Below are 27,955 nucleotides of genomic sequence, written 5' to 3' on the forward strand. Positions count from 1 at the left end.
ACACGCAGCAGAGCCCAAAGACGCTCAGCCCTGCGCGGGGCTGGAGGGGCCAGCTCCGTGACGCCTCGAAGGCGAGCAGCGGCGGCCAAGGCGCCGTGCCCGGGCACCCAGCCCGGCGCTGCCCCGCCTGGTCGCGTCGCCCGGCGGCTGCTGCGGACGCTACCCCGACCCGACCACCGGCGCGGGCAGCGCCAGTGCGGCCCGTCACAGGGCGGGGAGAACCCAACAGGAAGTCAGTTCTGGTTCCTGGGTTAAGGTGCTGAGGCAAGAGCGAGTGCCCTGTGCTGGGAGTGGCTGCGGGCTCTGTGAGGCGCTCGTAAGTCTGAGTCGCTTTTAAGGCCGCTCCGCTCCCTTCCGCGGGGAGTGGTGGGCGCTCGGCCCGGGGGGGCTGGGGCGCGGGCTGTGGCGCCTGGCGGCGGGCTTCCCGCTCGCCCCTGCCCTCGGCCTCTCCCCACTTCCGCCATCCGCTCCAGGTCCGCTGCTTCCCCCTCCGGTGCCCCTTTGCCTGACGTTGGGAGCAGGGCAAGGGGCGCATAGTTTGCGGGCAGAGGTGCTCTCGGTGCTTGCGGAAGGGCCGGGCAGGGTACCACCGCCCTTGCCGCTTCGGGAGGGCCGCGGCAGCCAGGGCGGCGGGGTTGCTCGCGGACGACGATCGCCGGCGGCGGCGAGCGGAGGAGCAGCAAGAGGTGCGCTGTGTGTGGGACAGAAACTGCGCGGGTGTGAATCCCCAGCTCTCCCGTAATCGCCGTCTTTTCCCTGAGCGCAGGGCTGTAACGCTGCTGTGGCTTCAGGGACTCCTGCTGCGTTTCCGACTCTTCCCGTAGTCGGGCAAATGAGGAATTTTGTCCATTAGAAAAAAAGGAAAAACGGAAAAAACGCAAGTGCAGTGAACTCTCAGTCTCTCACAAATGATTGCCTCAACAGGTTTCCAGTTCCCAAGATGATGGCAGCATAACTTAGAAAATATTTCCATGAAGCTATTTTGAAAGCAGAAATGTGTAGAAAAGTACTTGCTTCTGGATGGCATCTATGTTCTTATATGAACCCATGAGAGGTAGGCATGTTTATTATGGATGAATGTGTATATACACATGATTAGCTAAAAGTTTTTCAGAATTTAAGGTGTTTTTTGAGGCGCTATTAAAACTCAAAAGGTGCCTCTTTAGTGATCTGTAGAGCTGGGAATTCAGGATAAACACAGCAGTATGCTGCAAATCCTTGCATTGGGGCTTTTTTGGCATTTGTCTCATAGGAAATTCATATTACTGCTGCTATTTTTTCCCACCTGTAGCGGCAAAATGTTGCTTATTTGAAGCCAGTATTTTAAGAGCAGGGGTGTCAAACTCATTTTCACCAGGGGCCACATCAGACTCACACTTGCCCTCAAAGGGCCAAATGTAATTTTAGGACTGTATAAATGTAATTATTCCTACATTTATAGTGCTAAAATTACATTCGGCCCTTTGAAGGCAACTGGGAGGCTATGTGGCACCTGATGAAAATTAGTTTGACACACCTGATCTCAAGGTTTCATTTGGTTTGTTTACTTAAAGGTTTATCTTACAACTTTTGCTATACTCAGTTGTTTTCCAGTGTTCAAGTCTTTACTCAAAGATGAAATTTTAGTTCTCCTTGCCAAAGCTTCAGGAGCACAACACTCACAGGTACTCACATTTGCAGGACACCCTCATCAGACAAACTTTAGAGCTAATCTCTCTCTGACTCTGTCCCTGTTAGAATAAATGCAACATTTTGTATTGCTGCTTCTGTTCTGACTACATAGTGCTGTTAATAATTGGAGGAGTCTTTAGGATCTAATGAACATCTAGAATGTTGGCTGCTAAAGATCAGGGTTTTAAACTTTGGGCTGAATGTGTTCCAGTTGCTGTACAGATACAGCATAACTAAGCCTGATTATAATAGTGAGGAGATTTGTTTTGCTGATTGGGGTTTTTTTATTATTTTAGGGCTGCTGAGGTTTGTGGGGTTTTTTGCTGTTAATGTTGCGACAAGAATAAATGACAAGAACAGTTGGCGAATTCCCTGATAAATATTGATACCTATGGAGGAGAAGCTGGAAAAGGAGCCAGTTTTTCTAACTGCAGGGAGCTCTGGATGCGAGATGGATAACATAAGAAGCAGTTATATATTCCAGCAGCTGGCAGTTCAGGGTGTGACTACAGAGTAGTTTAATCCAATCTAAATCTAGACTGCTGCAGTCCTGCCCACGGCTAGTCTCATGTTCCCACTGCCTCCTTGTGTTTGCAGTAGTGCTGCAGCAGCTTCACAGTGAGCTAGCTGCAGTTTAAATGTTGGGGTTGGTTTTAAGGGGGTTGCTTTTCTGAGGAAGTAGGAAGCTACTTGGGTATACTCAACTGTGTATGATAGAAATGCTAATATTGATACAAGTAGGTAGGAAAAATACATGGCCAGAGATAGGGGAAGGCAGGAGTATCCTTTGGCAGTGGGACTTCCATCACTGCTACATAACTGTGATTTCATGTTACAGTTTTGAACTAATGCTGCCATTGAACACAGGAGTTCTGTCTGCATTTTGCTGACATTTGCATTCTTCTCCTATGCTGACTGCCTTATGTTCTCATGCCATTTGAAGTGGTCTGTGGAACTGATCTGCATTAAAACTAGCACAGCAAAAATACCTTTAGCATTTAGTTTTAAACTGGACTGGTTTGTTGATACAGATTACAGTAAGGCTGCTTGTGCTGGAAGAAAGGGAAGGGTGAGGTGGAAGCAGAAATTAGTGGGGGAATGTAACACCAATTCTTGTAGTTACAGTTCCATCTTAAAGTGACTCTTATTGTGCCTTTCTTATTGCATGGAGTCTGGATTTTAGGGAGCTACCAGTACATTAGCTACTATTCTCCTGATTTTTCCCTACGAAGCAGAAAATCAGATGCACTGCTACAATTCTGCCTGTTGGGTCTATTACTTTTGGTACCAGCAGAAGCCTTCGTTCATATGAAACAATTTAGGCATTTCATACAAAACTCATAAACTTGGATTTCAGTAATATTTGTTATATCAAAGGATCCCTAAATGATTCCAAGCTGCTAAAGAATTAATTTCACCACTAATGATGTACAGCCATGCCAGAGTTGACATACAATTGCTTTTCACATAAACACACATGATTAAAATAAATTTTGCAGGACAAGACTTGCAATATCTATTCAGCAGTCTGTTGCACCTTCTACGAAAATCAAAGCACATTTCTGTGTTCAGGCTCTATGATATGGAAAATATTCAAGAGCAAAAAAACATGAACAAAATCTTCAAGTTGGGGAATGACCTATTAGAGAGCAGTGTAGCGGAAAAGGGCCTGTGGGTCCTGGTGGACAGCAGGATGACCATGAGCCAGCACTGTGCCCTTGTGGCCAGGAAGGCCAATGGCATCCTGGGGTATATTAGAAGGGGGGTGGTCAGTAGGTGGAGAGAGGTTCTCCTGCCTCTCTACTCTGCCCTGGTGAGACCACACCTGGAATATTGTGTCCAGTTCTGGGCCCCTCAGTTCCAGAAGGACAGAGAACTGCTGAAGAGAGTCCAGTGCAGCGCAACAAAGATGATGAAGGGAGTGGAGCATCTCCCTTATGAGGAAAGGCTGAGGGAGCTGGGGCTCTTTAGTTTGGAGGAGACTGAGGGGTGACCTTATTAATGTTTACAAATATATAAAGGGTGAGTATCATGAGGATGAAACCAGGCTCTTCTCGGTGACAACCAACAGTAGGACAAGGGGTAATGGGTTCAAACTGGAACACAAGAGGTTCCACTTAAATTTGAGAAGAAACTTTTTCTCAGTAAGGGTAACAGAGCACTGGAACAGGCTGCCCAGGGAGGTTGTGGAGTCTCCTACTCTGGAGACATTCAAATCCCGCCTGGACACATTCCTGTGTAACCTCATCTAGGTGTTCCTGCTCCAGCAGCAGGATTGGACTAGATGATCTTTTGAGGTCCCTTCCAATCCCTAACATTCTGTGATTCAAGCTGCAATCCTTAGAATTTTGACCAGGGTCCAAGACAAGTTATCCTCATACCCTTCTTGCCTGGCTTGTTCTTCTCTGACTGCACCACTTTCCTTAAGAATAGCTGTGGTTTATGCATAATCCCAGCAGATAGTGAGAGATTATAGTGGCTGTCCATACTGCGTACCGTGGAGTAACCACGCTTTAAGTATCAGGAGAGGAGATGTGAATTACTGTTTGGTGTGTTTTTAATTAATTCTGGTGCTATTTGGAGTGTTTTTGAGTTTTCACTAGCCTGTCCTCTACTGTACTTACATTATGATAAATCTAGATAGTAAAATTCATGTCATATTACTACAGAAGCAAAGCACCTGTGTTTGCAAAGTTCACTCTGTCTTGAAATTGAAGTCTGTGACAATTAATAGTGTTGTAGTCTTATGTGTCAAAGTTCATGAGCTGTAGTTTCAGTAATTGTTATTGGAATTGTTCACAAAGTGTGAAAAGTTGATAGCATTGTGTGAAAAGATTTGAGTTTTGCTAGTTCTTTCTGGTTGGTATCACTGATTTTTAGATAGAAGATGTTTTAATTCACCTTGCAGTGTTGCTTGTGTTGCCATTTTCAAATGTGGCACAGAATAGGATAGGTCCATGTGACCTAATGTTGTTGAACTTTTATCTTTTTATTGCTTAATGCCAAAAGCTGAGTTTTATTTTGGTTTTTAATGCTGTTATTTCACAATTGACTAAACATTAAACTGTTAGAAATGTCATCAAATCAGATAACCGGTGATCTGCACAAATTTTAAGTCCCAGTCCTCAAACACTGTAACTACATGTACATTTACACATTCTGTGCATCCAGAATTTTATTCAGAGTTAACCTGCTTTTATTTGGCTTTTGTTTAAACCTATCCCTGTACAGAAAATTAAATGTTGAGGTGAGCAGAGCTATAGTTCAAACTATTATGTGAGTTACTGCTCAAATATACTGCACAGATTACTTGAACTTGAAATTAATACAAGTCATGTTGCGTATGTTTTTAGTTACATACTTCTGTCTCATAGAACTCTCTCTTTTTCCTTCTCATTACTTTTCAGGTCTGTTAACTTGATCATCTTTTGAGTGATGAAACAACATTGGGAATCATGGACAAAAACATTGGAGAGCAGCTTAACAAAGCTTATGAAGCCTATCGACAAGCATGCATGGATAGGGACCATGCTGTGAAAGAACTACAGCAAAAAGTATGTGTTAGGTTCCGAATTGTATCTTTAGAGCCATCCTTCCCACAGAGGATCGTGGTACCTGTGGATTTTGGTTTCACTTTAGCTTTAGGCACTTCAGTGCATCTGTTAAAGCTGGAAGTTGCCATTATGAAACCAGGCCAGTACACTGCTGAATAATGCATTAGGCTGTGAATCTAGTAGGTGGTTTTCAGGTTTTCAACCTTTAAGTTTTTTGTAGTTTTCAAAGGTGAGAAAAGAGTTGTCTATTTTGGAGGATTAATGAAACAACAAAGATGTGTATAAAATTTACCTAGCTTTAATGAAGTACTTATTGAAATTTAATTTGCTTTATTAAAAATTACTTTTAAAATTATTAATCTAAATAGCTTAAAACAAATAGTTTTTGTGTTAGTAGGAAGATATGCCATATGAATTACTAGTTTATGTCAAGGTGAAAGACTAATATGTTAAGCGCTGTGCAAACTATTAGGACAACAGAGTTTGTGTGTTTAAATGTTTACAGCAAACTTACTTTGAAATTATTACAATAAGTATTCATTTTTAAAAAATAATAATCTGTACAATTATTCTTTAATTATGAAGTAACAGAAATATTCAGGAGGCATTCTGAACAGTAAGGAGCACCTTTGAATTTTTACCTCATCTATTGTTGAAAACAATAATTGTAATAATTTCAAACAATTGTAAAGCAAAAGTATTTTAGGACTTCTCATCATGTAGGCCAGCCTATTGCAAAGCTATCAGTTTTGGGCTTTGTAATACTATTGTTATTGTTCATATTCTACCCAACAATGGAACCTTTGTTATAGGAAGGATTGAATGTTTTTGATGCTACAGGCCTTTCTGAAACTTCCATAGAACTGGTAGGCTGGAACAGAAGAACCATACTCAGTGTCAAGTTGCAGAAACAGAACTGGGAGCAGGGAAAGGTCTGCTAGAGGATATTCTTATATCTGGGAACAATCATGCCATCTTCTTGCTTGGCAAAATAAACTAGCCGAGGCACTGCAGAACAGGTATCTAGTCAATCCTGTGTGCAATCATCCACTGTGCAGTCTGTCTTTGTTCATAGTCCGTTGCAGCACTGCTGGTGCAACTCTATAGAGTTTTCTGTACTTAACAAGCACAAGTCAGTACATTTTGTGCTGAAATTGCAACTAACTTAACAAAAGGCAAAACATCTTAGAATGTTTGAAGAAACAACAGTCAAGTTAATATTCCTGGGTCATCTAACAGTACATGAAAGTACAAGACATCAAGTGTAAGGTCAGATCACCCTTCTAAAGTCTATGGAAGAAAACCAGAAAAGTATGTGAGATCATCAGTGTGAAGCGAACTAAATGCTTGCAAGATTTCTATCTGCATTTTTACTGGTTTGGAAATTTAAAGCCTTTCATAAAGGATTACTGCCAGTTCAAATCTTTGTGCTAATCTTTCAGTAGTTGGATTTCATCACATCAAAAGAGAACAAAAGTATTTTTTCAAGAAGAGTTGATACTATAATTAGTTGGGGTTTTTTTGTTTGTGTTGTTTTTAGGGGGTTTGGATTTTGATTTTTTTTTAACCCAACTCATGGGTTTTGAATGACCTTTGCACAGTGCTTTGCTCTGGTAACTTCCTCTGTTCATTGTGTGGCCTTCATACATTGTTGGATTGTCCACCACTCTGTTGTTAACAGTTTACTACTTAAGTTACCGATAGGCCACTTGTTTTGCCAGTCTTCAGAGCTGGGAGCCATGTCAGGCACACAGAAGCCAGAGTCATCTCGGCCAGATGGTGTTTGATACAGATGGATGGTTGGTTGTCATGCAGATCTTCTAGTTGGTAACTTGTTGCTGCCATCTGACTCAAGGAATAATTTGTGCACACTGGCTGTCAAAAGCATCTTCTCTTCTGTCTGTTTTAGCTGTCATGTCTGTGCTCTGTACAGAAGTGTTGACAAGACATTGCTGTTGTACATTTTCAATTTGGTTCTCAGTGATTTTTCCGCTTCATGAGGTCTCTTATAGCTACTGGAGTTTACTGCTCTTTGATCACTTTTTTTTTTTTTTTTTTTTTTGTTAAGTAAACTCTCATAGTACAACTACTACCTGGCCTTTTAAAATAAATTTTCCTTGTAGATTTTTTTTCCTGCCTACTTTACAGACAAACACATTGGCCAGTAGAGATGTGTGGAATTTAAATGTGACCAAGATTTGAGAATTAGATAGCACTGTGGATAAACTATGAATAGACATGAAAACAACACCTAGCGTTGTCCCAGGTTGTGACCTGTTTGGTAATATTCTTAATTTCAGAAAATATTCTTAATTTCAGAAAAATAAAGTGCATTTCTGTAATTTTCCTTGTTAGGACTTCACAAGTTTTCTTGCCTGCTTTTAGCACCACTGTAGCTGCAACACTAGGCATGTGCTAATGAAATAATAGGTTTTTAATATTAGCATCTCTCTGCCACCTGACCATTTCTTCAGTTAACTGGCTGTATAACAATGTTCATACACTTTGGTGAAATGTGAGCAGTTTTATTAGGCTCTGTATGGCCTGTTTATAGCATGAGATGGAATATAGCTGGATGAAGAATGGGCTGATTGCTTGCTTTTCCCCTGGGCTTTCTAGATTAGAAGAACAAGTCTACTACACTCAAAGGAACAGGCAAAAGTCCATTCACAAACAATTAAAGTTATTTATAAAATACCTCTTGTATGAAACAAGCAATGTTGCTGTTTTCCATTTAAAATCTACCTTTGGAAAGCCCATTTTAATATAATGTCGTTGTTAGAAGATACAGGGAAATAAAATTACATCTTTTTATAGATAAACTAACTGACCAGCATTGTGAAGAATACTAAAATTGTAATTTTAAACCTGATATTTTCTATGGCTATGAATGAATAATCCTAACTTTAAAGTTATCCTGTCCTTTACAACTGCCACAGTTGAAACAGTTACTGAAAATTGGGATTTATTTCCTACAATGCCTTTTCTAATCAATGCTGTCTCAAAAATATGGTTTGCAAAGGTTATTGTAGTTGATTTTTCACACAAAGGTCCACAACTACAATTATCTTTAAAAATCAGAGCTGCTTTTTGTATGCCAAATAGGAGACCCCTAGTCAAAACAGAATAAGATTAATGCTAATTAAATTATATTTGCAGACAGAAAACTACACGCAGAAAATACGTGAACAGCAGGAAAAGATAGAGCTTCAAAACAGCATTATTGCAGAACTGAAATCACAGTTAGCTGCTCTGAATGCTAATAGAGGTATGTACTTTAGTTTGCACGTTATTTCATTTTATGCTGTGTTGCACTGAAGAATAGTTTTGACTTTGTGGCTTCAGTTTTTACAATATACATCTCTCAGAGCAGGATCATACTTTTCTGTGAATGTGAGGCTTAACACAAATGTGCAGTTTCAAAATCTATTTTTAAAATGCAACACTTCTGAGGTTTCTCTTTATCATCTGCAGGAAATGGTGAGATTTTTCTTTACATGTAGAACCTGCTTGCACTGAAGCCAATAAAAGTTATAAAAATATGGGTTCAAGTCGTTCACTAGAATTAAAACCAAAATTGTTACGTGCTAATTTTACAATTATCTGTTAATAAGTTTAGCTTATAGGTTGTGCTATGGTCATGTTAGATGAGGCTTGTGATGCTAAGCTTTATAAGCAGGTAATTCTCTTTCAGATCAAACAGTCATTGATGGATAATTTTCCGCTGTTTGACTGTATTGCACAAATAAGAGAAAAGAGTCAAAGTAACCATGTGTTAATCTGCCATGCTCATTAAATATTTATTCACACTAGCCTAACACTCCTGGTTTTCATAAATACTAGCAAAGTGGTTGGCTTTTATTTTTAAGAGGACATGTACATTCTTTATTGCTGGTTTAGTCTTGTATTGTCTCTGAGCACAGAATGGGGCTTCTCTTGCTTGTTTAATATGAAGGCTTGCTCAAAGAAAATAAACAAGTTCATATAAACCTAGCTTCTTTTTAATTTTGCTTGCACTTAGAAGCTGACTGGCAACAGTGACAATCAGTTGCTTTTTTTTTTTAAGGTAATGCACATCCCTACATTCTGATGCATGAAGACATTGAAACTTCCAACTTATCTTTCGGCCAGCTTTCTGAAAAACTGAATGTAGCAAAGCAAAGAGAAAAACTCTTAAAGGTACGGTTGCCTGCAGTATACTTAAAATAAGATCGCATTTGTGCTGTGATTATACAATGAGAATCTAAAGAGGTGAAGTTTTTACTGGTGCCTTTGAACTGCACTTCTTCTAATTACACGATCCTCACCTGAAGCACACAAGTATTGTGCTGCTGCGGTCTGCTTAGGTGAACTAGGCATATATCTTTGATCCTTCCCAGTTTGGCCATCCAGCTCCCTAGAATAGTTGTGATTGCAAAGTAGGAAACTACTTTACTTCGTAGCCTGCCAAAACCAGTGGTCAGGAAGGGACTTTCTCTCACAAGAGCTTTTCACATTGCAACCAGTTCACATATTTTTGCAACAAATGGAGAATGTGCACTCAGAAAGTGATGGAGTGGAAAGTGAAATATACATTGCTCTGAAGACACTGGTGATTTGTTTGTTTTTTAAAATATCCAGTTTCAATACAATGTCTCTTCTGCCTCTCCTCACTGAAATAACACAGATTTTCACTACAGGCCATTCAAGAATAACAGTAAAGCAATAGTGCAGAATAGATGGGAAACACATGAGATAGATTTTGCATATTGACCAAAACCAGTGACAGATGCATGAAGTTGCATTGTTCTTATCCTAAGTCATCCTACCATGTTTTTTGAGAACTGTCTTGTAACATAAAATCTCTTATTTTTTTAATATGAATCTTCTTATCAGAGACCCCGTAGGTGTTGTAAAAAGACACTTAAATGGAATCAGGCATAATTAAAATAATTAATCTCAGGATTTGTTTCCTAAATCTGAGCTATAAACTAATTATGCTAAACTCACAGAAATGCATTTTTTATCACAAGTGTTAATTTAAAAATAATTTCATTGAATTACTGATGCTTGCTTAATTATTTGGAAGAAATCTCATTTGAGACTAAGCCTTTGCAGACATTTTAAACATATTGTTCCGAAGATTTTCATACACTCTTATTTTACTTTTTAAAAAGTCTTTATATAATTTTTCTGCATTAGAATCTGTAATCACAAGATGTCATTTCTTTCCTAATATTTGCATTTGTTTGGAGTACGATCCAGCTAAAGGGTTAATTCTTTGATGAAACATCTTTGCATATTTTTGCATTTCTCTGTCTTGAGTTGGATAAAAATTATGTCTCATGGTTGCACATGGAGACCTGAGCAAGTCTAGTATTTCATACTCTTGTTTCCAAATGCTTGCTCAAGGACAACTGTTTTAAGTTTTAAGTAACTTAGTCATATAATGAGTAGGAGGAAGGAAGGTATGCTATATATTTTTTTCATATGGGGAAACACTGAGAAATTATGTGGTCTCTACGGAAGATTACAGGAAATGCATGAGAAGCTGGAGTCATTATTTCAGGGGCTATTTTCTTAATGGAATGCAAGTTGTCTTCATCTGCATTTTTTTTTTTGTAGTCTCTTCTTGCAATTACCTCTCAACAGTGGATTTTGCTTCATCTGTGCACATTATATATATGACTCCGTGAACAATCAGCTATCAACTATACAGTCTGCATTTAAACCCAGGCATAGTGCTATACTAATAAGGTCTTTTCAGAGGGGATCAGTAGAGATATAAACCCATGCAAGGTCAGGTTGATTCAGCCTGCTCTGTGTTCCTGTTATTGCAAACGCAGTAGCTGTCTAGTGGTTAAGAGCATGGAGCTTGAGGAGAACATGTTTCACTGGACCAAGGCTGGTTTCTGCAGAGGTGTGTGGATATCTCTGCACCATCCTTCTGATTTCATAGGGGTTATAAGCTTTGGGAACAAATTAGAACAGATAAAAAGGTAAACTGCATGGAATGAATGTATGGAAAAAGCTGAGGAAAATGAACAGTAGCAAATCACCAGGACCACATCAAGTTAACCACTTCTCTGTCTTTCTGAATAAATGAAGTAAAACTAAAACAAAACAAAGTAAAAAAATCGATGCCGTATTAAAAACAAAAAGAGCTGATTCTTTGCCTGTAGGTAGTCAGCCAGTAGAATGTCCTGCTTCAAGGAAAAATTGGACAACTTCACAGAAGAGAAATCTGAGATAAATAGGTACTATTACTAAGAAGGTCTGGGAATAGAAACTATAGAAAATAGAAACTATTGCTAAGAAGGTCTGGGAATTTATTAAAATATGTATCATGACTGCCTCCTGTTTTCTTGTTCTCTTCCATAGATGTCCTATTTTGACATCTGTTAGACCAAAAATCTATCATCCTGTCACTGACCCTGTATAGTTGTCTTGTATCTAATTCAATAAAGTATTGGCTTTTCAGCTATTCAAATTTGGAAGCTCAATTATTCTATTTCAAAGCCTGTAGTTTTCTAATCATACTCTATCCATATTCTGCTCTAAACCAAATAAATTCTGTCTACATCCATTGTCGTCTACTGCATTAACTGCTTTATTCTACTTCACGACCAAAAATTTCAGGCTTGCAAAATGTACAGTTCCAGATAATAAATTATCATTATGGTCTTTAAGTTAAATGTTGCTGTTTCTTCCTGTCCTTCCTTGAAACTCAGTCTCTCCATTGGCTGGAGGTGCCTGGGTTTATCAATACCTATTGAAACTATCTTTTGCTAAGTCAAATGGGATTTCTGAGTGGACTATATCCTGTCCTGCAGTAAAGTTAATAGAAATTCTGGATTGATTGTAATAGGTGCATGGTCAGAGCTTAAATTTCAGAGGTTTAAAGTGAGGGAGGGGCTAGCTTTTCTCTGTTTTCTAGAATGTGGCCATACTTGTGTGTTTTACCCACTGTTGTCAAATTCTGTTGCCAGTGTGTCATATTTTTTCTTTTGTTCACATTCATCTTCACTGAAAGAGGTGAGTGGATCACATTGGCTTGATGGTCAGTATCAAGCTATATACAAGATGACCAGATTTTTTAAGTCCCCTGCTTGAGGAGACAAAATGGACCTAAATTACTGCCTGTTTTTTAATACAGCCTGGCTAAACTTCATTAACTAGGAAGAATGTGGATCCAGTTACTGTTTCAGAGCCAAAGCTGCCCAGCAAACAGAAAACCTTAGTTAAGCAAGATTAGACAATGTCATGTAAAGCTTCTTCTGCATGCTATTTTTAGTATAGAGTCAGAATCCTTGTAAACTCCATAAATCATGACACTAAAGTTAATACCTATGACAAGAAAACATGCTCATGTTAATATTTTCCTGGGTCAAGAACCTCAGTATTAAACACCATGTGAGTTTTGATCAGAATTTCTTGTGCCATGAAAAAGGGGAGGACACTGTGTGTTGGGAATGAATGATGCATATGGCATACAGGACTGTTCATCCTGCAATAAATGTTTAGGTCTTTTTCCATGCAGGACATAAGCAGAGGAATGGCAGATGTCTGGTAGTCATCTTTATGCTCAAAATTATGGTGCTAAAATGACTTAAGTATTAAGAGCAGCTGCTGCAGCAGTCTTGTAGAGTTGTGTGTTGCAGTCAATACCGCTTCTTTAGTGTCACTTTGTTTCCTATCTTTGATGCAAAGAAAGTTGTACCTTATGATTTTATGCTAGCTGACAATTTTATACATTTAGCTGTTCTTTGCTGCTGGTATGATATATGCAGTGCAATTAATTAGGACTTGCTACCTGATAAAATAAATTCTGGTATTGATAGCCTTTTTTCTTATTGCTTCATCTGTCTAAGCTAATTTTACCCAATAACAAAGAAGAGTTTGTGGTTAAACTGTTATAAGTTACAGTTAACATTTCCTGAGACCAGTTATAGTAGTTCATCATAGTATTTTTCCTTGAAACCATCTGACAGTTTGCTTATCCTAGGAAGTCACTGAATCAGGGCATTATAGCACACTTCAGGGAAAAATGAAAGGACCGGCCTTTGCAGTAGTACAGTCTGGGGACTGATGGGCTGTGGAGCAGCTCTGCTGGAAAGGAGATGGGGTCTTGTTAGGCAGCAAGCTGAACATGAGCCAGCTCTGTGTCCTGACAGAAAAGAAGGGAAACAGCTTCCTGGAGTGTATTAACAGAAGCACAGCTAGCACGCTCAGGGTAGCAAGGATCTCCCTCTATTCAGTGTTCATTGGACTGCATCCAGAATACTACAGCCAGTTTGGGGATCTCCAGTACAGGAAAGACATTGGTAAACTAGAGTGAGTTCTGGACTTGTCCAGTATGGAGAAGAGATGGCTTCAGGGCAAGTTAATAGCTCCTCAATACCTATGTTGAGGTTACCGGGCAGATGGAGCCAGGCCCTTAATGGTGGTACATGGCAAGAGGATGAGAGACAATGGGCAGTTGAAACATGAAAGGTTCAGACTGGACATCAGGGAAGACTTTTCACCATGAGGGCACTCAGGCATTGGAAAAAGTTGCCCAGAGAGATTGTGCAGCCTCCATCCTTACAGAATTCAAGGCTAAACTGAGTAAGCTGAGCAGACATACTTTGATTAGGAGCTAGAGAATGCTTGAGGCCCCTTCCAACTTGAATTATCCTCTGATCCTACAAAGCCTCTCCAAAACAAAATATATTGATCTTTTCATAATGTAGGTGTAACCTCTTTGTTGGCTCTTAATACCAGCACACTTAAAAGATCCATTGTGTGGCCAAGAACTTAACTGAGCAGGTATGACCTATGTGACATACTTATTTGTCATGGCATTAGCTTTAAAAACTTCAGCCAGTTTATAAATGTTGCCACATTATTGCAAACACCCTAATTCAATCAGTATTAGAAACTGTAAGCTATGAAGGACTGTATTATTGAAAGATCCCAAAGAGTGTAATCATCTCTCCGGTGTTTTTCCTGGTGTGATATCCTGATGGTGCACAAGAATGACAAGGATGTACTGATGGATCTTCATTGCTTATCCACCCGGTGTCTCTGTGGACCACTCTGGACCCATCCCTACATTGCTGTCGCTGTCAAGTAGAGTAGCCCCTACCTACCTAATCTCCAAATGCACAACCTCACTCTATTTAGGTCCCATTTGTAAATAAAATCTTCTTGAAAAAGCACTTATTTGCTTCTTTCCTCTTCACTTTGCCCTACCTGTCTACAAACTACCTTTCTGCATTTCACTTACATTATTTCTTATTGCCTTAACCCTTTGGGCTTATTTCTCTTATGCAGACAGACTTGGAACCGCAGACCACTTTTTGTGACACTTGGTACAGTTCAAGATCAATGTTTATATAGATTTTGTAAGCTGACAAGTGTAAGGTTTTCATAGCCACAGTTTTTAACCATAGGTTGTTTCTTGGAAGTTATCCAAGGACTATCTTTGTCCATATTAAAAAAAAAAGTTTGTTGTATTCTTCTTAATTCCACCAAAAAGCCCACATACATAAAAATTCCATTAATTACCAGATGGATAGTTAAAGTGGGGTCAGCCACTGCTTTTTGTTTCACAAATCTTTATAGCATTGCAATTATTTGCAATGTAATCCTGTTTATACATATGAATTGGGGCACGAGAGGCTGGTGAGGAGCCCCGGGAAAGGAGGTCTGGGAATTTGGGCTGATGGCAAGCCAAATATGAGTCAACAGTGTGCCCTGGCTGCCAAAAGGGCCAACTGTGTCCTGGGGTGCATCAAGCACTGCGTTGCCAGCCAGGCGAGAGACGCGATTGTCTCACTCTACACTGCAGTGATGTGGCCCCACCTCGAGTAATGTGTGCGGTTCTGGGCACCTCAATATAAGGACAACAAACTATTAGAGTGTGTCCAGAGAAGGGCAACCGAGATGGTGAAAGGTCTCAGGGCAAGACTTATGAAGAAGAGAAGGCTGAGGGGTGACCTCATCACAGTCTACAACTTCCTCAAGGGAGGCAGCAGAGAGACAGATGCTAATCTCCCCTCTCTGGTGAGCAGCAGTAGGACATGAGGAAATGCAATGAAGCTGCATTGGGGAAGTTCAGACTGGACATTAGGAAAAGGTTCTTGACTGAAGGGTGGGTCAGATGCTGGAACAGGCTCCCCAGGGAAGTGGTTAGAGCACCAAGCCTGTCAGAGTTTAAGGAGCATCTGGATGACGCTCTTAGTTATGTGGTTTAGTTTTAGGTAGTCTTGTGAGGAGCAGAGAGTTGGACTCAGTGATCCTTACAGGTCCCTTCCAATTTGAGATATTCTGTGATTCTATAATTCTGTTCTTGGGTCTGCTTGAAAATTAAGTTAGCTGCAGAATATCAGCTTCTTCAAATTGTTTAAGATGGATTGAGATTCATGAAATACTATTTTGTTAAAATACATAGAATGGTAATGTGAATTATATAGTAAGTGAACCAAGAAAGCATCTTTATTTTTTATAAACAGTAATATGACTTTCATAAATTCAGAACATACAGTTGTTTTGATTAATCAACTATGATGAGTTACATCTATGTAAGTGGTAGAAGATCCTTACTACCAGTTTAAAATTAATAATGCAATAAATAAGACTGGCCCTTACTTATGTTAAAAAAGCTTAATTTAGCATATTCCAGACTGTTGAATGGTGATATTCCACAAGCCTCAGTTCTATTAATTGTACTGGTGTTTCTAAAATTATTTTTTAGGAACAGTTAGAAAGTGAGAGCATGAAGTTGAAGCAACTTGAGGACAAAAACAATCAAAAGGAAAGGAAGCTTATATCTATTATTTCCAATCAAGAAGATAAAATAAGAACTCTGAAAAGCAAATTGAAAGAATTAAGTGAAGCACAGAAGGGTACAGAGATCCCAACGTATAAAAGGGAGGTAAGATAAGAAACGAACAATAGGTAAAATAAAGAAAAAACTTTTATAAATTATTACTTCTTTCAAATATGTTTATACTAATTATTCTAAGAAACTGATTTTAAATGTCAGCATTATATGATTACTAGGAATATGAAGTGCATGGGGAACACCAGACTAGTAAGTACTTATTGTTTGCTTTTTGTGTTAATTATGTTATGTCATTAAAATTTTTGTATTTGTGAAAACTCTAGATTAGCATTTCTGTTCTATAATTTTCAGTTGGACGTTTTTACCAAGATTGAGTTCACTTTTTCACTTTCACGCCACCCTATTTTTGTTATTGAATAGCATCCAGAGTGCTATTCTGTCCTTGTGGGATAGCTAGAGTGTGGCCACCAGTGTGAACCTAACCACATCAACATATTTTAGCTAGCTAATTTAAAGTGAATGTAGGTAAGAGTAGGAGCACAGCAACACACAACTTGTTGCTATTAGATTTCCCAAGCATTGCTTAACTTAAAATGGCAAGCGTTTGTAACCCACGTTGCAAGGTATAAGGCAGCTCAAATGTGTCTACAGGAGCTGCAGTTACACTTCAGTGCAAGGTAAAATGTAGGCTATTGGTCTGTGATTATAAACAATCTATCATTAAAATAATCTGATTTGGCAGAGATATGATCAAGCTCTGTGTCTGAGTTGGAGCACATGAACTACCCAGGCCATCTGGTAACGTAGAGCTAGTAGAAGTGCAGCTTAATGACTGGTTATTATTAAAAAAAAAAAAACAAACTTTTCATAATGTTTGGCAGATTTAAAACTATGTAATACTAGAGTGAACCACAAGGTGGTAGTCAAAGTTAATAACTTCTTTAAAAATGGGCTAGAACTCTTTACATATTAGCTTGTGATGTGTTCATTGAAAATTTCAGTGAATAAATTTATTTTTTAGAGCTAAAATAGCTGGACACGTCACTGACAACCTTATATACAACACATAATCTTACCTTATACATGACTGAAATAGAATTACAGTCAAGCAATATTCTTAAAACCAGTTTCCTTTCAAGGGAGTACAAGCAGAGGAATCCACAATGAGTTGCTAAGTTAAACTGAAAACAGGAATTTCACACAAACAGTAAAAAAATGGTTTCGTCATTTTCTGAGTGTTCTGAGAGCTTCCAGAAGGACTAAATGAAGGATCCCGTTATGTTTGTATTCATGTTAAGCTGAAGAGCAAAATTAATATACTAATGTGTGATCAATATTTTCATATTTTACTTCAAGGTGAAAAGTAAGAAAGTTGTTCCAGATAAGTATGAATTATCTCTAGGGATGTCTGATATTTCACCTATGCTTGAAAGGTAAATGCTTTTGCAGCATTTGTTTAATTTGCTTTTGTCTTTTCTGCTATTAAATAAGACCAGCTATTTCCCTCTTTTCTACACAGTACCTTTAAAAATGGCAGCATAGGTCACAGAGCTGGTGTGGGAAGGTAATAAAGCCAGCAACTATGTGGAATCGTAACTGAGGCTTTGCAAGTATTTAGGGATAAGTTGGGAGGAAGCAAAATAGTCACTTGATTCAGCAGGAGGTTAAACTCTGTGGGAAACAGCAGTGGATGTTAATGCCAGGTTTAGGATAAGCATTAACTCCGTTGCATTAACTCTCTTCAGAGCAGGAATGTACAGCCGTAATGGATTAACTGATGGCAGCACAGCAGAGGAGCCTGCTGTGCTGTCAGGAGGAGGTCTGATAGTCAGCACAAAGAAATAATTCTTGGCCTGATCCATCCTAAATGAGAGAGTTTGAAACCAAGTTATCTGTAAGCTGAAGCCAGCAGGCCCTTGCTATGACCAAGGGACCAAAAGCAGTGTATTTCATAAGCAAGTATTCCCTCTTCTGCCGGTGCTTTGGGAATAACATTGACCACAGTGCTAGGCTTGCATTTTTCACAGGATAGGGCAGTAATAACACTTTTAACAAATTTGCTGAGGTAAAGTAGAAGATTCTCTCTAAGGTGAGGCTAGGAGAGTATTAGGGAAAAATATCATAAACTCTTGCTGTCATCTTATAGTCTTGCCTAGGCATCTGCTTTTGGCCCCTCTCAGACATAGGCTAGGTGAACTATGTGGATCTTTAGTCTGACTTACTACTGCTTTATGATAGGAAATAATACTGTAGTGTGATAAAGACTTTCTTGTCTTTACTGATATATATCTGAAAAATTAAAAACCTTCCATCTGTCTTCTGTCTCCCTCCTTTCAAATAGCTCCCTTACTTTACTGTTTTCTTGGAAAGAGGTATGTGACTGGTAAGATTACTGGTAATCTTACGCTAGTAAGATTATAGTATCACAAATGTCTAGCAAATTAAGATTGATTCATCTAATCATATGTATATTTTAAGACTCCAATTAGAAACTTGTGTTAAGAGTCATTTTTACTTTGTTGTTTATAAAAAACCCTGAAAAAATGGTCAGAATGTGTTAACAGTAGCAATGTTAACTCCTTCTGTAGATCTGTTTTCAAATAAGATACAAATAGACACAGCACAGCAGAAATTGGAACACAGCTCGTGACATTCCTGATTGCTATATGAATAAGCAATTAAAAGGAAAACAATTCACTGGATTAAAGAAAAATCCCTTTTGAGCTCTTTTGATAGAAAGATGCAAAAGAGAACACAAATCCAGCTTGTCACCACCTTCACTTTTTCACCTCTGAAGTTCATTTCATAAAATCCGTGATATTGTGCTTAGAAATATAAATTGCTCAGCAAGTTTATTAAAATTTCACAATGGAATTTTATTGATGCATTAGTAACTGAATAACATAGTGCCTTTGGGCAAATCAAGCTCACGCCAGTATGAAGAAATATTACCATTCTCAGTGCAGATAACTAAATATCGGATGTCCATATAATACTCTGGAAAAGATATAAATAAAAATATCTGTCAAAAACAGAAGGAAAAGTCATGTGACTCTCAAAAAGAGAAGGAATGGGTTCACAAGCCCCTCTCCAAAACATCAGGTAGACAGAGAAGAGCAGTAACAAATGCTTGTGTCTTCCTTCTCCTGCAAAGTATGAAACACAGAAAATTAATGTTCACAGCAGCAGCATATTATTTTCCCAAGAATGAGATAGTAACACGACCCTTGTGAAAGATAAGCTATTCCACAAAATACATGAGAGAACTGAAAAAAAATATAAAGGCTAGATTTTTTTTGGGGGGGGGAGTGCTTCTGGAAGGGTGAGGCCCTAAGCTCAAATATATGTGTGTATACTATGACTTAGCAGCTCTTTGACAACATTTTATTTTCCCTCTTCTGCTTGCTTTTACTGAAGAGAACAAAAATACATATACATATGTTGAGGAGCAAGGTATCCAAGTAGCTTACACTATTGTTTTTCTCTGGTTTGTGGGTGTGACTGGATTAAAGGTCACAACAAGCTGGATTGGTTGACTCTTTAATTTACAATTTTGGTCTTCCAGGGATAATCTGGAGACTGTTTTCCAGCACATGAAAGAAGAGTGTCATCGAATATGTATGCTAGCCAGAGAACAAACAGACCAGCTGAGTGCATTTAAGATAAAGCCAGAACCTGAAACTGGTAATATCATACTTAAGCTCTTATTGTGATTCAACTGTTTGAAAGCTTTGCTTTATATTTGAAAATACTGTAAATTACACATACATAGAAGTATTTCCACTGTTTACCATCTGCCTTTTTCAAGTCTGTTCACATGGTGCTCAGTATTTCACCAAGAAAACACACCGCCAGTTTTGGCATTCTATGATGAATGCTCCAAACCACATGCTATAAAAGATAGTCATCACATCAATGGCTCTTGTAATTGTTTTGTCCCTTGGAGTGAGAGGCAGGCACTTACTACATGTGATATCCCATCACACTGTGTGAATGACAGCATTTGCTTGCTTTTAATTTAGCTGTCAGTTCAAAAGATGTCTGTTATGAATGTCTCTAGCCCTGTATCTGTTAAAGGAAAATTGCTGGACTGAGGAGAGTCAGAGGACTTATTTTCTAGACTCCCTTGTGCAGATTCGTGAATACTGTTCCATCATATGGGACAAGACCTTAATCCAATACTTCCTGAAAACAAAAGAAAGGTTTGATTTTTGCTGCAACTGGAGGTCCTGAATGTCCGGTTCTGCTAATGCTTACATTTAATATAATGTAAGCTACTATGGGTTTTCCATACTAGCTTTTCTTAATAGTAGAATCAGACTCTTAACTGATTTCAAAAAACACCTGCCAAACTTACATGAAGCAAAAGACGCTGATTTCAGCACTTGCTTCTAATTTAGGTTATACCATTACTGAAGTTAGTTACATGAAGTGCTAATGTGTAGCTTGTTGCTTCAAATTGCTGTGTCTGAACTGTATTGTTCTATTCCGATTGTACACAACTAAACTTTATTATTTGGAGGTGGGAATTTTGGGGTATGAGTGCGTGGCAACTTATTTCAGAATTGATTTGTTTTCCATAATTAAGTGCCTAACTCAACTGTGTGAAAAGCTATACATGATATAGATTTAATCTGCTTGATTTCTGTTACTTCGGTGGCCCACATTACTACAATATCTGAGTGATGTCAGAAGGCTGCTGTACAATTAGTATGTACTGAAGTTATTCTCTCACCTGATTAGGAGTAACCATGAGTATTACTACTGTTTTTTCTAATAAAGTGCCAAAAATGAAAGAGGAATTCTCAAAACAAAGGGAAAATATGGTCCCACTTATGACTACTTACTCAGTTTAAATATTTGCCTAATTTGGAAACCAATGGGAGTTTGATACCTGAATACTTTCTAAAATCATGCTCATGGTGCCTAGCATGTTCTTGGCACTGTGTGAAATGGTTTTGGTTCCAGCTTCTATTTCTGCCAGAACACTTCAGTAGATATGTGCAAGTATGTTTTAAGAGTATGGAACGACATGCTTTTCAATAAAATGAAAATGTTTATAGCTATAAGTCAAAGACAAATGGAGTTATTAGGACAGAAAGAACTATGCCTCAAACTGATTTCAGAGAGAAAAAATAAAAGTTAAAAAGCCAAGAAGGAAGACCAAAAATCTCTCAAGAAAAGAAAAAAAAGCAAAAAACACCACCTTTAATAACTGTACTTCAGTTTAATGACTTCTTCATTTTTTTTTTCACAGAAATACAGTTTTCCATGCCAATACAGTGCACTGATAAAACTGATGAACAAGCAGAAGAGCTTTTTAAGACTCGGGTTATAAAGGATATAAATAGAGGTGCATCATGCATCACATCTATCACACCAAGAGGAGTGGGCCAAGATGAGGACAACAACTCTGTAGAATCACTTTCTAAATTTAATGTCAAGCTTCCACCTACAGACAATGACTCTGCTTTCTTGCAGAGCACTCAGGAAAAACCAACAGTTCCTTGTACCAGTATAGCTGAAAACATGCTTCAAGATCGTCATTTTAACCTGGAGCACAGAGACTGTGCTGTTAACCTCAGTAAATTGGAACCTAACTCATTTGAAGCTCATGGAGTTGATCTCATGACCTCAGCTTTACAAAGCTTAACTACTGTTGACAAAACAAACCCCCCAGATCATGCAAACATGCCCATAGAAAATACCCATGACAAAACATGTTTCAAAACAACAGACACGAATTTCACATTTGTACCTAAGCACACAAACCACGGTATATCTGAAGTAATTTTTTCTTCTTTAGAAGCTGCTGGGACAACCGTCAGAGGTCCTCATCAGGTATCTTTTTATAAATACATTTCAAAAAATTGTAATGATTCAGACAACCACTTTGCAAATATATTTGAGACAGGATTAATATATTCTGCCAGGTATCTCATCAGGTTTTTTTTTAAGACAATATCTCTTGTCAGTTCTTCCTGATACTGAAGTATGTGTACAAGTTACTTTTCCAGTTAAATGGCAGAAATTAAAGCATATGTAAGAACTGGATATGTTTGCACAAATTTCAGTTCATTTAGATATTAATTGCTTCTATATCTATTTCAAAGCTGTCATTAATCAGAAGTTGCCCCCTCGATTGCTTTATTTCTACCCTTGATCTCAGTTGAAGAGGGCACATAATTCTTTTAATTGTTGTTAATGTACAACAGAGAATATGAGAAATGGACTGAGTAAAAAGCTGAACAAATAAACCCTGTGGAAAAATTATCTACTTTTTATCTTGATCTGATATATGAAAAGCACCCTATTCCTCCCCTCTAAGAAAACTTTTTTTTTTCTCTTGGTTTAAGCAGTCAAGGTGGAAAGCAAATTTATTTTTTCAAACGAAGGGAAGTTCACTAAAATACTGACTTTTATGTTTGTGTAGGTGCTTTCAGCTTGAATTTTGGTTATAGCTACTTGAAGTCCATAGGAACTTCTGAAAGCAAGGCCCAGTTGCTTTAAAGCAGAAAAACATTTCAGCAGGTTCTGACAATCACAGCTCTGAATACTTTGCTGCTTTTCTGTAACACCCTGTCTCAACCGAAGTTGCTGGCAAAATTATTATGGACCTTTACATTTCTATGACTTTTCTTACACCTTGTAAGAGGACACCTTATCAAGAATAAGCAAATAGTGATATTTAGGAATTCTGTGAGGGTGGATTTGGCATACTTTTACTATTTACGTTGATGTCATTTTCTGTTCTTTGCAAATGACAAGGTACATGCAGCAGAAGAGCTTTAGCTCTCAATTTGGCCACTGCATGACATACAGAACTAGCATTTGGAAAGTGTTTTTAGGACATGATCATTTTGATATTTTCTCCTAAAACATACCCAGTCTAGTTTAATTTTCTAGTGCAGACCAGTTTTGGATGAAGAGTTTAAAGCATGTTAAATTTGCTGTTCTTCATAATTGAAACTATAAGCCTGATCTTTCAAAATGTATTTTAAATATGTATTTGTAATGTAGGAGATCTCAATTCTTTACCAACCTACTAATCACAGTTTTTTATTGTGTTTTTATTTTCATTGGATTCTCAGTTAAAGTTGTAGCTGAGTTAAACAAATTAAACCAATTATTTTATCACTGGTAGAATTCCTGTGGAGCTGTGAAGCATTCACTCCATTGCTTGTTACAATCCTCTTTTTCTGTATTGCCTCTCCAGCTTGTTCTCTTACTAGTTAGTCTGTGTATTCATTTTTCAATAGATGGCACCCTGCATTGTATATTACAGCAAGTGAAACAGCTGGTATGTTGATGATAAATTGATAGAGGAGTATGCAGCTCAAAAAGTAGAGAAGAATAGCGGTTAAATAGCAATAAGCCTTTGGTTTGATCCTTGGTATTTCTGCAAAATGAGATTAATTTTGAGCTATCATTTAAAATATAAATACTTTATGGAGAAAATGTAATAAGGCTAATGCTAACACTTGAAGAAAAGAAAGGCAATGGTGAACTGTTTCAGTATTTCTAAGTCATACCTACAATAGCACTGCAGAACATAAAGGACATTGATTAAAGTATTATATTTTATCCAGAAGCTTGTTTGAAACAAGCCAATATTAATTTAGAATCCATTAAATATACATCTGTGTATATCCATACATTTAAACATCAGTCACCTTTATTCAGCTGCCTAGAAAAGAGGTTTCTAAGTATTTTTCCTGGACTCAGCTCGAGAGTTTTTTCCAGACTGTTAATTGATTCACAGATAATATATATGTATATTAAAATACTAATGTTTTTAAATAGTTACATGCATACGTGCCATTTTGACTGTATTAAGCGTAGCAAAAATTATGTATAAACTTCTTAGTATTTTTACTACCTTCCTAAGGGGTAGTTACAGTACTTATGGCTTCCATCACCCCTGCGACTGCTGAACCTCCAGTAGGGAGGAATTATATACCTGATTTTTTTTCCTAATGTAGATAAGACTTTCAAGTATTTACTACATATGTTAACTTATAAAATGGAAAACCCCATAAATGCAATAGATTTGGCAACAGTAAGTTCTTGGAACTGTTCTCAGTTGCTGTAATAAATTTAGATCTTTCCTTCTATGTGGATACTAAATGTGAAAACTCAGTACTGTTTTCTTAGGATGTAACTTAAAAAAAAAAGTGACTGAAAAGAGCAGCAGATTAAAATAAACATGGATATTAGTGGACCTAGGATTTTACAGACTACATTTAAGTAAGACTTGCATGTAGATGTGTGTGTTTATCGGTATTTACAGTTTGAGGGGGTTGTTTCCACCAAAATATTTCTAAGAATGTTCATGATTTTAAAAGCAAATTGATAGTCTATTGATCTTAATCTGAATGTTAATGTTTTTGAAATAGAACATCTGCTCAAATATATCCCTATTCTGAAAAGCACATGAAGCACATGCTTAACACTCAAAGAAAGAAAGGGAAGTGCCTGCCTCAGTGGGTTCCCCTTGTGCTTCCAAGGTTAGAAATCTTACTATGTCCTTTGTGGGGTTTTTACAGGACTATTTTATCTTCTTTTTTTTTTTTTTTTCTCCAAATGGTGCTTCTCATAACAAGATATGAGAAACAAGTAATTCTAAAGAGATTTTGTAGGGATGTTCAAGTGTGTCAGTGTCTAGATAGATTTAATATGCAATTTACACCAGCAATATACAATAAGTAAACTCTTTGAGCTGAAAAAAAGTGTGATTGCGCTTAATTACTAATTAGTCAATTTAATTATATGGATTGCTGACCATAATGAAAGACAGTAAATCTGCTATTGCTGTCTGATGAGCTAAACACTGTTTAAATAGGGAATGGACAGGAAATTGACTCCCAAAGTTTAGCTGGTTTAAAAAGAAGGATTAACCACCATGAAAGCCAGGTTAGTTATACTGGGAGTTATCATGGGAGGAATAAACAACAGATTCTAATGGTTTGGCATGATGAAATTTGAATTAGAGCTGAAAATTAAAACTTACTTGGATATCGATAGAAAAAAAATTAAAACTTCTGAATAAACTACTTTCTAAAGTATTCTTGCTTGTCTTTCCATGTGTGAGTGAAGCACGAGAGAAGAAAACTGAGCCAAAAAAAAACTGTAGGGCGTTTTCCTCTTATAGGTTCCGTCCCCACATAGAGCTCATACCAGCTTGCTGATGTTCTGTCTACTTTGCAGTCACAGCACTATGCATTTAGTTTTCAGTTTATTCAAAACCTAAACGTCCCGGCCATATAACATAGATGTATTTTATCTTGTGATGCTAATACTAAAGTAACGAAACTTATTTTTTAACTTTACTTTTAAAACTGATTCCTAGTTGGCATGACACTAAATAGTGTACACTCTGACTTAAACTATGTATCAGGCTGAAGTCCCCTGAACTCCTGTGTCATGTACAGAGACTTGCTGGCTTTAAACTAGCTAGCTCAGGCACCAAAAGCAATGTAGCTACTGAACCAAATTTACCATAGTTCACAGAATTGCCTGAATTCAGGGATAGATATTCAGATGGTGCCTTTCAGTTTGATGCTGTCATGGCGGAAGGAATTCCAAAGCAGATTATTTGAAACACATTTACACTAAAAGGCAGTCAGAGCAAATAAGTAACTTTAGCCATATGACATGGTTCTACTCATTTTGTAAGTAAACTGAAAACTAGTTATATGTCAATAACAATACAAATATGTTTCATATTAACTCTTTACAAGAAACATTATATTTAAAGGTAAAAATGTGTTTTCTCATATCTGTTAGGTGGCTATTATGAACTAGGGCTCCTACAGTAAAATACTGAAAGGCAAAGTTAGAGAAAAGCCTAAATGTGTATCAGACACAGATCAGATAGTACAGACTTTTGCTCATAGCGGTATTTATCATTAATAAATACCAAGGCATAAAAGTCCTATCTTGCTTTTCTTAAATGAGAACTCTCTAGTTAATGTCTCTGGCCAGACAGGTGCAAAAGACACCTAGTTTAAAGAGGTAGGTATTTTGTTATATAAATATAAACCACAGCATAATGTAAACCACAGCAGTAATCATTTTCTGTTTCCTTTAGCTCGTTTGGCAGCCTCAAGACAATGATTTGCTGGCACAACCTTATACAGACTCTGAACTGAATCAGTGTGGAATATGTGAATTCTGTCGAGAAGTTTTACCACCATCTATAACATCTAAGGAAGATTTTCTTCGGCATCTGTATTCCCACTTTAAAGTACAGTCTTAATGCATTGCATGAGAATTCAATGGATCCCTGGTTTTGCGTACACTTGGTTTATTTTGTTCAATAGATATGCTAAGAATTTAAGAATTAAGACATTGTAATGAGAATTCATGACTGAAAGTATTTGTCAGATAAGCACATTTTTAATTGTCCTTTGGCGAGGTAAAATGAAACTCTAAGTCACTCAGTACTGTAATTCACATTATTGCTTGTTATGCTTCAATATTACCTTTGAGAGTGATGTTAAACACCTTTTTTTTTTCCCAATTAATTGTTGCCTGAGTAGGCCCAAAGTCATGATTATGTTTATGAGTGTAGACTTGCGGGATTAACACCTTAATCTGGCTGGGGAAATTGGTGTAATGCTAGGATTTTTTTCTCAATATCCACTTATGTTATTATGTTTTTCTTAAAGTAAACAGGAAGACAAGTATGCTCTCATTTTTCATTTCTATTATAAAATGTCCAAATTTAACTTACAATAGTGAACCTCTTAATTCAGATTCTTGTAAAATCATCACAGTAACTGAATGCCAATTTGCCAAAATTAGGAGAGACTTGTTCACTAGTGGCATAAATGGATGGTTGACTTTCCCAGATGAATTGTTTACTAGAGAGAGTAATCAAACAGCACATAAATGACCCTTTTGCCAGAATGTAACAGGAGCAATTTTATGGATATGTTACATGCTATAAAAAAATAGCTATTTTGTTCATGTACCTTTCTAGTATTAATAATTAGTAAAAATAGTTTCATAGAAAAGCTTAAATTAATATGAAGCATAGAGTGAGAAAAGGTTAAACTTTCCCTAAAACTAAGAGTACAGAAGATTATTTCCTTTTCCTTCTGGTCTGCTATGAAGGATTGCTCAAATCTGTTACAGCTTAGAAAGGGGAAAACCTAATCACACAAATCTCAGTGACTTCATTTTTAGCCTGAATATGCTTAGTGGCTTTCTCAATATAAATCTATGTTTAGTTGAAACATTGCATTCTGATAAAGTTTGCACATTTTCTGGATTTATTGAGCTCAAATTAAAAAGTGGAGGGTTTTACTAAGTAATTTAAATTAACAGTAAAGGGTGGCTTAGAGCTTTTTACATGTGAACTGAATACAGGTTTTAGTCCCGGTACTTGATAATTAGCATTAATATTTTCATAGCAGCAAAGCACAACAGTTTCTCTTTTTAAAGATTCGTTCACAGGTGACCAATTTCTGGAAGAATCAACACCTGCATAATTTTTAGAAATTTTTTCTGCAATTATTTTCTCTATTTTAAACATCTCATGTTTGTGACTGGCTGTCAACAGAGTGTACTGTAATAAACAGCAGTGTGCAGTGCATGTCTGCTACAGGACCTGGAGAAAGCATTTGTTACTGTTAACAGCCCTAAGCCCCCGCCAGTACGCAGCGCTGAGGAGGACACGTTCATCCCTGGACACGGCATGTGAAGTACCTCCCCACAGAGCACGGCTGGGGGTGGTTCCTGGGAGAGGCAGCAGTTCCAGGATTGGGAGGAGAAAAGGGGATTTGCACATCTCCAGCCAGCCCGGCACAAAACCGACTTGTCCTCTCAACCGTGAAATTCGAGCTCAGGAGCTCACGTTATTAAGAGCTTGACAAACTGCGAATCACCTTTAAAGAAAATAAAGTCATCTGTTCCTCGC

At 37.7% G+C, this 27,955-nt stretch overlaps 1 protein-coding gene across 4 annotated transcripts; it reads left to right on the forward strand.

Moving 5' to 3' along the window:
* Positions 1 to 198: 198 nt before the first annotated feature.
* TANK (TRAF family member associated NFKB activator) lies at positions 199 to 27,955 on the forward strand. Of its 4 annotated transcripts, none has more exons than XM_065840647.2 (10): positions 199 to 316; positions 925 to 1,054; positions 5,079 to 5,225; positions 8,385 to 8,493; positions 9,292 to 9,404; positions 15,943 to 16,122; positions 17,389 to 17,465; positions 19,598 to 19,716; positions 21,290 to 21,873; positions 26,123 to 27,955. In XM_065840647.2, the coding sequence occupies exons 3-10, from the start codon at positions 5,127 to 5,129 to the stop codon at positions 26,288 to 26,290; spliced, it is 1,449 nt and encodes a 482-aa protein (XP_065696719.1). In that variant the 5' UTR covers positions 199 to 316; positions 925 to 1,054; positions 5,079 to 5,126; the 3' UTR covers positions 26,291 to 27,955. The 4 variants fall into 4 exon arrangements, with proteins under 4 accessions (XP_065696719.1, XP_065696722.1, XP_065696720.1 ...); XM_065840648.2 differs by lacking the exon at positions 199 to 316 and adding an exon at positions 331 to 686; XM_065840650.2 differs by lacking the exon at positions 925 to 1,054 and having other exon boundaries at positions 232 to 316.

Source organism: Patagioenas fasciata, chromosome 7, assembly GCF_037038585.1.
Source record: "Patagioenas fasciata isolate bPatFas1 chromosome 7, bPatFas1.hap1, whole genome shotgun sequence".
NCBI lineage: Eukaryota > Metazoa > Chordata > Aves > Columbiformes > Columbidae > Patagioenas > Patagioenas fasciata.